The sequence below is a fragment of the Trachypithecus francoisi genome, unplaced genomic scaffold (assembly GCF_009764315.1).
Source record: "Trachypithecus francoisi isolate TF-2019V2 unplaced genomic scaffold, Tfra_2.0 Lachesis_group18, whole genome shotgun sequence".
In the NCBI taxonomy this organism is placed as follows: Eukaryota; Metazoa; Chordata; class Mammalia; order Primates; family Cercopithecidae; genus Trachypithecus; species Trachypithecus francoisi.
Genome location: NW_022681463.1, coordinates 4,611,834 through 4,624,014, shown reverse-complemented (window position 1 = coordinate 4,624,014; position 12,181 = coordinate 4,611,834). Strand labels below are relative to the sequence as shown.

Here is a 12,181-nt window from a genome sequence, read left to right as displayed (position 1 = left end):
ACACCTCCACACCCAACTAATTTTTTGTATTTTAGTAGAGACAGGGTTTTGCCGTGTTGGCCAGACTGGTCTCAAACTCCTGGGCTTAAGTGATCCAGCCTCCCAAAGTATATATATTACAGGCATGAGCCACTGCGCCCAGTCACAGGAAATATAAGAAAACGAAACAAAAGCATGTATGTTCATAGCAGCACTCTTTTTAACAGCCAGAAGCAATACAAATAGCAACTGGGAAAAGGCTGGAACTGCTCAACAGTCCCACACGGTGGGAGACTACCCAGTGATGAGAAAGACACATCAGTAGAAAATAGGAAGACAGAGACTTCAGTGAAAACGTTCCCCAAGGACCTCACACCATTCCTCTGACTCATGCCTAAGAGACAAGAGAAGGCTCTGTTCACTCAACAAATGACAAAGTTCAGACTCTTTTCAGATAAACGCCCCACCCAAAGGTGGCTTCTGACTTCCAATCCAAATCTTTAGTCACTAGTTCCATCCCATTTCACAAAAGGAAGACGCGTGGGTGTGACGGAGGTTAAAGAGGAAGGGAAGCCACAATGACAGACAAATGCTAATTCATATCTCACTGACTTAAAAAGTATGTATATGTAAATTTTTTTTCAAAAAAAGAAATCCAGGCCAGGTGTGGTGGCTCACACCTGTAATTCCAGTACTTTGGGAGGCCAAGGAGGGCGGATCACCTGAGGTCAGGAATTCGAGACCAGCTTGGCCAACGAAACCCCATTCTACTAAAAATATAAAAATTAGCCAGGCACGGTGGTGGGTGTTTGTAATCCCAGCTACTCAGGAGGCTGAGGCAGGAAAGTCGCTTGACCCCGGGAGGTGGAGGTTGCAGTGAGACGAGATCACACCACTGCACTCCAGCTTGTGCGACAAGAGTAAAATTCTGTCTCAAAAAAAAATCCAGCAAGTTATTTTTAAAAAGCACCAGAAACACTGCTATGGTTTGAATGTTTGTCAAACATTCATGTTGAGATTTATTTGCCCTTGTAACAGTATTAAGAGGCGAGAACTTGAGGCCCCCACCCTCTTGGATGGGCTTAATGCCTTCTTTTTTTTTTTTTTTTTTTTTTTTTTGTCGCCCAGGCTGGAGTGCAGTGGCCGGATCTCAGCTCACTGCAAGCTCCGCCTCCCGGGTCTACGCCATTCTCCTGCCTCAGCCTCCCGAGTAGCTGGGACTACAGGCGCCCACCACCTCACCCGGCTAGTTTTTTGTATTTTTATTTTTTTTTTTTTTTGAGAATGCCTCCCTAAAAGGGCTTTCCGGCCAGGTGCAGTGGCTCACATCTGTAATTCTAGCACTGTGGGAGGCCGAGGCAGGAGGATTGCTTGAGCTCAGGAGTTTGAGACCAGCCTGGGCAACACAGTGAAACCTCATCTCTACTAAAAATAGAAAAAAAAAAAAAAAACTAGTCAGGTGTGGTGGTGTGCAGCTGAGTCCCAGCTACTAGGAGGGCTGAGATGGGAGAACTGCTTGAGCCCAGGAGATCAAGGCTGCACTGTGCTATGACCACACCACTACACTTCAGCCTAGGCGACAGTGTGACGGTATCTCCAAAGAAAAAACAAAAAAACAAAGGAGAGGTGGGGGCAGGGGGCTTTTGGCAGGAGTTCTTTCTCTCCCCTTGACCTCCTGCCCTCCACCATGGGAAGATGCAGTAAGAGGGCCCTTGCCAGATGCTGGCACCTTGATCTTAGTGTTCCAGCCTCCAGCATAGTGAGCAAATATATTTCTGTTCATTATAAATTACCCAGTCTGTGGTGTTCTGTTACAGCAGCACAAAACAGACTAAGACAAACACCGTCTAATTAGCCAGACTTCAGAAAAGCACCACATTGGAAAACGAAATGGAAAAATATGCTCTTGGAGTGTTAAACTGCCAAACAGCAGCCCACCACTGGACATTCCACAGGTGATCTCCACAAAAAAAAAGAGAGAACGGGTGGAACAGGTGCTGACCATGGACGCCGGTGACAGGTGCATGGTTCATATGCTCTTCTCTCTACTTCATGTATGTTAGAACATTTCCACTGTAACAAATGCTGGTAAAAGCAGTGCTAACTGGCAAAGGTATCACAAGACTACAATTCGTCTAGGATAACTGTTCACATCAAAATTAGGTCAGCTTTACTTAAATTCCTTCATCAGATTCAGGAAAAGGAAACAGCCAGTCATCCTAACTAACACACAAATGAATAGACTGTCTTGTATGCTAAACCACAGTGAGTTGTGAAAATGGGCAAAAATGTCCAGAGAAAATGGTGATTAGAAGAAGCAACCCACAATGGAGACAGTCGACACAAGACAGCATGTGGGGCAAACAGCGACAGCTCTTCTGGTAGAAGTGACGTGCGGGGCACTGGCCCCCGGCCATCAGGGAGAGCCTGAGGAGGTGCCTCCAATGTCCCACCTACCTGTACAACTTCATCCACTGTGTCTTCCCAAAGCCTGCCAGGTGCCACACTCCAGGTGTGGGCCAGACTCTAGTGGGGCCCTCAGCCTGCACGGGAAAGAGACTTCTGCTACCCGCCACAAGTGTGCAGGCCATTCCCACCTGGCAGGGGGACTTACTCGGAGATAGCTGAAGTCAGAGCCCTGGGAGCAGTCCTGCCCCTGAAGGTCTGTGCAACCTCAAGATGCGATCACCTTAACCTCTTGACTCTTCTGCAAGATGGGGACACATCCAATGAACCTGAGTGGAGGGCCACCTACAAAATCAAAGTCCTATAATCCTTGACACTGCCAAGGACATGAGACAGGGAACCACTGAAGATGAAGGAGACCGAGGAGACAACAGGACTCTGGAACGGGTTCTGGGACAGAAAAGAGGCGCTGGGGGACAGGGACAACACCCGTGGGTTGATGTCCACGTTACCCACACCAGCACACTGCATCAATGTCCGGTTCCTGACTGGGAGGGCTGGGAGGGCCTCGAGAGCCAGTGCGGCGTGTGCAGAGAGGCAGGGTGGCCTGGTGGGAAAAGTCTAGAACAGAGAGGTGATGGCCCAATGCAGCGCAACAGTGGCCACGAGGAAACCCAGGGTGGCTGCAGGAGATCTCTGTACTATTTTTGTCATTTTTCTGTAGATCTCAAATCACTTCAAATATTTTTTTAATATGGAATAAAATGTGTTTTAAAAAGCACAATAAGGTCTGCCCTGCGCAGCACATAGGGTTGTTTTGAGACTGAAATAGTAATAGATACAAAAAGTACTTTTTAAACTATAAAGACACAGACATGAAAGGCATTATTAGCACAAATATGAATATGTCCAAACAGTGGTCCTGGTTCCCTCAGTAAAGAGAAAGTCAAGTCATTTCCCTTGGAGGCTGAGGGGCCGGGGGGGAGTAAGATTTGAGCCAGATGACCACAGAAGGAGGCAATGACACAAGACCACAGAAAAGGCTTCAGCGGTCACAATACACAATACGATAGACGCTAACTTCCTTTACTAGGATACCAAAGATGCCGTGCTGACCCACCACTCTTTCATGTCTCAGATTACACCCACTGGCCACACATGGACAGTAAGATGTGAGAACTACTTGTAAAATGCAAGCAAGAATCACCTTCCTTTTTTTTTTTTTTTTTTTGAGACAGAGTCTCTGTCACCATAATCTCAGCTCACTGCAACCTTCGCCTCCCAGGGTCAAGTGATTCTCCTGCCTCAGCCTCCTGAGGAGCTGGGATTACAGAAGCCCGCCACCACACCTGGCTAACTTTTCTATTTTTAGCAGAGACAGGGTTTCACCACGTTGGTCAGGCTGGTCTCAAACTCCTGACCTCAAGTGATCCACCTGTCTTGGCCTCCCAAAGTGCTGGGATTACAGGCGTAAGCCACCATGCCCGGCCAAGAACCACTTTCAGGAAGGGCTCAGAACACTAACCAATGGCATTATCAATAAATGTAGCTCTTCTCCACTTACCTCATTGGCTCTTTTGATGATTTTGTCATCTACATCTGTAATACCCATCACCATGACTATGTTGCATCCAAAAACCTTGGTTAGGATCCTTCGAATGATATCAAATCTAACATACGAGCTGAAAGAAAAAAAGTGTCAGGATGTCTTTCATACACAAAGTCATCAGTTATCTTTGTAAAAAATCCACTACATTTTAACATGCTGCTTCATAACTTCCACTGTGTAACACAATGGACAGCTCCGCGGAGCAGGTACAAGGAAACTCTCTCTCACTGATGACACCAGGGCCTGGGCCACAAGAGTTCTCAGGAGAAACTGACAAAGGTATTGCATCAATTTCAGGACACAATATTAGCATTTTTAATTTTGGAGTTGTTAAGTGAGTTTAAGTCTATTTAACTGTATAAAAATTCACTCATAATCTCCCAGTTAAGATAGTGTTTTCACCATTCTTGTTCATGTTCTAGAGTAATTCTAATTTTTCACTATGACAAAACAGACAGAAGCAAATACCAAATCAAAACAAGTACAATTCCACTGAAACCATATAAGATTACTCCTAAGAATGCATACACTAGTATAGGGTATTTTAAAATGCCAGCTTATTTATATACTACACTGGGGTAATTCAGACTTGTAAAACTAAAGGGGTTTAAAATCTACTTAGCATCTCAAGAATCTGTTTTCCCATAAAAGTAACCTTAAAACTCAAGGTGATCTAATGTCACCCTCACCTCTGCTATCCATGTGGCCCCTCTAAATTTTAGTTCATAGAATTGTTTTCTCTTAGGGTAGTGTGGGGGAATCCTAGCCATGTTATTGTATCACTTTCACCTCCCACACGCCCCCTCCCCAAACACGGCTGAGACCAAATCTTGATTCCAGGGACAAAACTATCTTCAAAACTCCTCAACAAGATAATTAACCTCTTACAGCTCAGTCTGCTTGCTTAAAAATTGGGCAAAATCCCACCACCCCACAGGGCTGCTGTCCAGTCTTACTGCCTGTGCAGTATGAATCCTAAAAGCACAAGCTATTATTACCATTCTCATCACCATGCTCTTCATTCACCTCAAGTGGGGAAAGACTCTTAAAGATGTGAGATTTACAAGAAAAAAATTACAGGAACCGAAAGCAAATGAAAACAAGACTCCAATCTCTGGCTTGGCCCAGAGGAGCCCAGGCTGAGTCCCGGAGCTGCCCTTGGAGACATTAGAGGCTCCACAGTTGGGCAGAGCTGGCAGAATGCAGGGCCATGAGCAACTGGAGACCCTGAGACCCTGCAGGCAGGCTGTGACCACAGGGGCCACTCTATACACAAACACGCACACACACCCCTTGCAAGTGCCAGGCAGCCGAGTCAGAAGAACATGGCATCAGGGGACCTCTGCTTGCTTCTGTGACTCCACCATGAACCACGAGACCATCAGCCCGACTCTTTCTGCCCCGTTTTTTCCATCCACTGGGTGAGTGTGCTCACCTGGGTGACTGCTGAAATGATTCATTTGCTCAGAGTCTTCCCTCAGAACGCTCCAGTGTGACTCCATCTACCATGGCATGAAATCCAAACCCTCTGGGCCAGACCACGCAGCACCCTCCCCAGTCTGGCTGCAACTGACGCCCTATCCCTTCCCCTGCTCCTCCCCACTAGCACCAAACTGGTCTATCTGTTTTCCCCAAACAGGATTTCCATCCCTCTGACCTCTTCTAGAAATGGTGGAGGCTATTTTTCAGGGTGTCTCTTTCCAGTGAACTGAGTCCTACCGTTGCTCAAATATTACCTTTCTGCCGCAGGCACCGTGTGGATTCCTGCCCTGCTGGGGCTGAAATAATTAGATCATGCTAGCGACGTCAGATGGTTGCATAAATAACCACTGGAGGAGTACAATGCTAGGAGAGCTGAGACGGGGAGAGGGAGGTGGGGCAGGCCAGCCCAGCGAAGGCCTGGAGGGGTTGGCCAGGCTGACAGGAAGGTGGTCAAGGGGAGAGTCCAAGCTCCCACCAGCCCCTGGGAAGGCCCCGTGTGGACACAGCTTATAACATATATTCAGCTGTGCACTTAAGACGTGTATTCATTTCTGTATTCATCAAGGTAAATATTATACAAATTAAAACTGCAAGACTTGATTATTCTAGCTGGAAATGAGAAGAGATTCTCTCCCCAACAACTCTTAGGATTTCTTCCTCAGTCCTCTTCAAATGCATGTCAATCTTTTAAATGGCTAAATAAACCTCTTGGCAGTTTTACAACTCCAGAAAATTTCAAAACCTGGGACCCACCTCTGAAATGTAATCAAGGAAAATAATGCCCCATTTCCCAGTGTCCTGGGAGGAGATGGGCCTACCTTGTCATCTGACTCCACACTGTAACTCACCTGAAGCAATGGGTTATGCTATGGTCTGAACGTTTGTCTTCACTCCAAATTCATGGCTGAAACTCTAACCCCCAAGGTGATGGTTTTAGGAGGTGGAGCTTCTGGGAGTGATGAAGTCATAGCAGCAGAGAGCTCATGACATGGGTTAATTCCCTTACAGAAGAGACCTCAGAGAATTCCCTCTACCTTCTACCATGTAAGGACACAGCAGGCAGACCCTCACCAGACACCAAATTTGCTGGTGCCTTCATCTTGGACTTCCCAGCCCCAGAAAGAAAGAAATTTATATTATTTATAATATAGGATATTTTGGATTTTAGGATATTTGGTTATAGCAGACTCATAGACTGAGACAGGTTGTGTCCACAAAGCTCTATAGAAGGATGAGATTTCTTTCTGTCTCTGCAGTTATTTTAGCTCATCCCCTTCTGGTTTAAGGCTTATTCAAGTAACAGAACTGTTTTCTTTCTCTTTTCTTTCTCTTCTACCTTTGTGGAAAGGTTTTCCAGGTTGGGGGTTTTGTTTTTAACATTTCCCCAACATATTTTATAATTCAAGAAAGATGTCAAAATATGCTTTTGATAATTAACAGTATGTTAGCCCAAAGTAAAGGGGAAAAATGACTCCTAGATGATTTTTTGTTATAAGAAAACACAAAAAAAGGCTCCGATCTTGCTCCATGACATATATATATTTAAAGTATACAGAGTAAGCTGGGCACGGTGGTTCATGCCTGTAATCCCAACACTTTGGGAGGCCAAGGCAGGTGAATCATTTGAGGTCGGGAGTTCAAGACCAGCCTGGCTGACATGTTGAAATCCCGCCTCTACTAAAAATACAAAAATTAGCTGGGCATAGTGGTACATGCCTGTAATCCCAGCTACTCCAGAGGCTGAGGCAAGAGAATTGCTGCCAGGAGGCGGCAACTGGACCTGGGAGGTGGAGGCTGCAGTGAGCCGAGATTGCACCACTGCACTCCAGCCTGGGCAACAGAGAGAGACTCCGTCTCAAAAAAAGAAAAAAAAAAGTATACAGAGTAAATGTAACTTTTTACTTTTAGTCTAGGACTGAACAATACTAAGTTTTAAAAAATCTACAATATGTAATTTTTGTACACTATATTTTGTAAATATACAAAATATTAGGAAAAGTGGTAATTTTGGCAAATTTAGGAAGCAGTACATCTTATGGTTAAGAGGTCAAGAGAGCAACTACTTCGCAGTCAGGTAAACCAAGCCTCACCCCCATTCCAATACCTCCTCAACGTGTAATCTTAGGAAAGTTAATCACTCTTGAGCCCTGTGACATCTCACATGTGAGCTACTGTGTTAAGCAGCATTTTATGGGCATTATTTACTAAAACTGTTATAAGATCCAAATTATCATTGCCATCACAAAGATGAAGAAACCAGGACTCAAAGCAATAAAGTGACTTGCCCAGTGCTGAAAAGCTAAGAAGTGGGGCCCAGGAATGACTGACCAGCAGGACCCTGGGACCCCGCAAAGGCCTCTTGATGTCACCAAACCCAGCAAAAAACATCTAGTTCCAAAACGGGTCATTTTACAGGGCTCCACATTGCCTCCCTGAGTTTCCTCACCTGTAAAATGAGTGCTCAGAATCACTGTAAGAACCAAACGAGGTTGTAACATCTCCCACAATGCCCAGAATGTAGGAATTATTCTACATCCCTAAGTTGCCACTTAAGAGATAAAAGAAATCAGTAAAAGGCTTTCAAAAATAAATGGTCCTTTGAAAATTCAAATCGAGGAAACTCACCAAGCATGGCCAAGGTGCGCATGATCATATACAGTTGGTCCGCAGCTATACCTGAAAAAAAAGTTAAAATCTATCGTGTGGAACATACTTGCAAGAAAGGACTTTGGATTCTCAGTTATAATTATCAGATCATTTTTAAAGTAACTACTTCTGGGGGATGAATAGCCGGCGTTTATCATACTTGCTCAATTCATACCCAAACCTGCAAATGCACTGCGCCTTCCCAGCTTCTAGAACGACGCCCTCCATGCAGCTTCCTAAACGCCCTCCCGGAGCCCAGATCCCGTTCAGCCGTGGGAAGTCTCCGCCACGCTCGGCCCCCGCCCGTGCCCTAGTCCCGCGCGGCCCACCAGGAGGCGGCTTCGGCGTGCGCCACGATTAGGGGTTCCTTCCTTCCAGTGAGGCTGTTGTACACCTGCACGCCCGTCTCCCGGCCCGTGGGCTGCAGCCAGGCCCGCCCGCGTCCCCCGCTCGCCGCCCGGCCCGCAGGCCAGTGCCACCCAGCCGGCCCGAGGCCCAGCGCGGCCTGGAGCAGCGGGGCGCCCAGGCCTCGGCCGCGCGTCCTCAGCATGTCAGCGGCTAGAGCCTACGACTGGGCGGAGACAGGAGCCACACCAGGGACGCGGCCCGGCGCACAAAAGCAGCACGGCCCCGCCCCGCCTACGCCTTGGGGCCACGCCCACTCCCGGAAGCGGTCCTCAGGTAGCCTGCATCTGGCCTGGCTCTAGTCGCCCGCCGCCAGGGTGGAGAACCAGGGCCCGAAGGGGTGGGGGCGGGGAAGGCCAGGGGTGGCGGGAGGAGGGCGGTGCCGCGCCGGTAGGCCGTAGGAAGAGGCGGGACCGTGCCGATCTCCTCTCATTAGCCCAGGTCCTGCGAGGCGTCCGTGTGCGCCCCGTACAAGCCTGGACCTGTGGGCGCGGCGCCGGGGGAGCGTTTACAGTGCAAGCTTCTGCTGCCGGGCCCTGGCCTGTTAGCGAAGCACGTGTGCATCCCAGCACACCGCAGGTCAACACGCTAATACACAGTGTCCACCCCATAACACACGTGAGCACCCCAATACAGTGTGCACCCCAGCACACACATCTGCACCCCAATACAGTGTGCACTGCAGCACACCGTCAGCATCCCAACACAGTGCACCCCGATACAGTGTGCAACCCAGCACAGTCTGCATCCCAATAAGTGTGCACCCCAATACACAGGATGCACCCCAGCACACACCACGTCAACATTCCAATACAGTGTGCACCCCAGCACACTATGTCTGCACCCCAGTACAGTATACACACCAATACACAGTGTGTACCCCAATAAACTGTGCACTCTAACACCATGTCTGCACCCCAGTACAGTGTGCACCCCAACACAGCACGTGTGCATCCCAGCAAACACATCTGCATCCCAATGCAATGTGCACCTCAATATAGTGTGGGCCCCCACACACCTACACCCCAATACAGTGTGCACCCCAATACACAGTGTGTACTCCAACACACACTACATCTGCACTCCAATACACAGCGTGTATCCCCCCCACCACACATAGCATGTCTGCACTTCAACACTCTCCCGGGGTCTCTGGATGAAATGACCAAAGCTAGGAAACTACATCCATCAGGTATGTGTAGCAGAAATGTCTGCTTGTGATTCATCTTAAGGTTAAAAGTTCCATGATCAGGTATCTTGAGAACAAAACCATTCTGAAAGTTACTCACATTATCTTGACAAATGTGCCTCTATTGGGCCAGGCGCAGTGGCTCACGCCTGTAATCCCAGCACTTTGGGAGGCTGAGCTGGGCGGATCACCTGAGGTCAGGAGTTCGAGACCAGCCTGACCAATACGGTGAAAGCCCTGTCTCTACTAAAAATACACAAATTAGCCGGGCATGGTGGCGTGCACCTGTAGTCCCAGCTACTGGGGAAGCTGAGACAGGAAAATCACTTGAAGCCAGGAGGTGGAGGTTGCAGTGAGCTGAGATCATGCCACTGCACTCCAACCTGGGAAACAGAGGGAGACTCCATCTGAAAAAAAAAAAAAAAAAAAAAAGCCCGGGCACGGTGGCTCAAGCCTGTAATCCCAGCACTTTGGGAGGCCCAGACGGGTGGATCACGAGGTCAGGAGATCGAGACCATCCTGGCGAACACGGTGAAACCCGTCTCTACTAAAATATACCAAAAAAAAAAAAAAAAAGTGCCTCTATTGGTGTCTTGCAATACAATGTCTCAAAAAAAGAAAAAGTCCCTTCGCTTTTCCAGTTCTTAAAACAGGAGAGGTTCCTGCTTTTTATTGTTGTTGTTATTTGTTTGTTTTTTTTTTTTAGTTTGCTTTGGTGTTTTATTAAAAAGCAAAGGTTTAAGTAGAGACAAACAAATGTGTACCTAGAGTAGTTTCTCAATATCCTGGAGTCCAACTCTGCAATTCTGTTTCAAGCTAACTGTAGTCTAATGTAATCTATGGTCTAATTTAATAAGGTTAAAATGTTAGAATTAGGAGACCATATTGTCTACATCAATGCTAACCACTCATCTTACCTAACTACTCTAAATTCTCATGAATATTATCACTTCTTTACTGCCTTATGTTATTTTGTAACTTTCTAGTGCTGTGTGTATATTTATCTCCCTGAGTATCTTAAATTGTACATTATTTTGAACTTCTCACTGTGCCCTGCACTAAGTTCAGAAAAGGACTTGGGTTTTATGTTTTTGTTGTTGTTGTTTTGTTTTGCTGTGGCTGGAAAAAAAAATTTAAAAAGAAAGAAAAGGGCTTGTTGAATGTTGATGAATTAATCCCTTACACAAGGGATTACTTGAGCAGGTGGGAAGAAATGTGAATAGTAAAATACCTGATAAAGCTGATTCAGACATTAGATGTGCCAGTAAATAAAGCAAATTAACAAAAAGCTCAGCTGCAATCTGTGAGAACACATGGATTCAAGGAAATAACTGGAGCACAGATTCTGAAAGCAGCTTAGTAACACTGAAGATCAAATCTGCACATGAATCTGGACATCTGGCATATTTGAATTGTTCATAGAACAACATAATTTTTAAATGAACAATAGTATCTTCTGTCTTCATAAAATTCATGTAATGTTTTTAGCCCCTCACTGGCAGTGATTCTATTGTTTTTTCTCCTTTTTTTTTTTTTTTCTGTTTTTTTTGTTTTTTGAGAGAGTCTTGCTCTGTCACCAAGGCTGGAGTGCAGTGGCCTGATCTGGGTTCACTGCAACGTCTGCCTCCTGGTTCAAGCAGTCCTCCTGCTTCAGCCTCCACAGTAGCTGAGATTACAACTGTGCGCCACCCTGCCCAGCTAATTTTTGCATTTTTATTTTTATGTATTTATCTATTTATTTTTGAGACGGAGTCTCGCTCTGTCACCCGGGCTGGAGTGCAGTGGCGCGATCTTGGCTCACTGCAACCTCCACCTCCCAGGTTCAAACAATTCTCCCGTCTCAGACTCCCGAGTGGCTGAGATTACAGCGGCGTGCCACCACACTCGGCTAATTTTTGTATTTTTAGTAGAGACGGGGTTTCACCATGTTGGCCAGGCTGGTCTGGGACTCTGGAACTCCTTACCTCAAGTGATCCACCCACCTCAGCCTCTCAAAGTGGTGGGATTAGCGGCCTAAGCCACCACACCTGGCCAATTGTTTTTTTTTTTTTTTCTTGGAGTGCAATGGCATGATCTCCTTGGTTCAAGCGATTCTCCTGCCTCTGTCTTACACCTCCTGGGTTCAAGCAATTCTCCTGTCTCAGTCTCCCAAGTAGCTGGGATTACAGGCATGTGCCACCACCCCCAGCTAATTTTGTATTTTTAGTACAGATGGGGTTTCTCCATGTTGGTCAGGCTGGTCTCGAACTCCCGACCCCAGGTGATCCACCCACCTCGCCCTCCCAAAGTGCTGGGATTATAGGCATGAGCCACCGTGCCCAGCAGCCAATTCTGTTTTCTAAAGGCTTTGGGGGATCATCAAAACAAGGATAAACATAACTCAATACCTAATGATGGCTAGAAATGTGATCTTTTTGCATATTGAATATTTCCAAGTTGAATATTAAGGTAAAGTAAAATAGATT

General features: G+C 46.7%; 1 protein-coding gene across 6 annotated transcripts in view; it reads right to left on the bottom strand.

The window, feature by feature from the left end:
* CARS2 (cysteinyl-tRNA synthetase 2, mitochondrial) overlaps positions 1-12,181 on the bottom strand; it is a 66,517-nt gene that overhangs the window by 51,673 nt on the left and 2,663 nt on the right. The window contains exons 1-3 of one of the 6 annotated variants that reach the window (XR_004428962.1): positions 8,452-9,487; positions 8,102-8,152; positions 3,950-4,067 (exon numbers count right to left, since the gene is read on the bottom strand). Coding sequence is in view for 4 of the 6 variants with exons in the window: in XM_033177252.1 (XP_033033143.1) it covers positions 3,950-4,067; positions 8,102-8,152; positions 8,452-8,672 (390 nt within the window). In the remaining 2 variants the exon portion in view is untranslated. Of the gene's footprint in view, positions 1-3,949; positions 4,068-8,101; positions 8,153-8,451; positions 9,499-12,181 lie in introns of those variants that run through there. The other 5 variants (XM_033177252.1, XM_033177251.1, XM_033177250.1 and 2 more) reach the window with 5 other exon arrangements.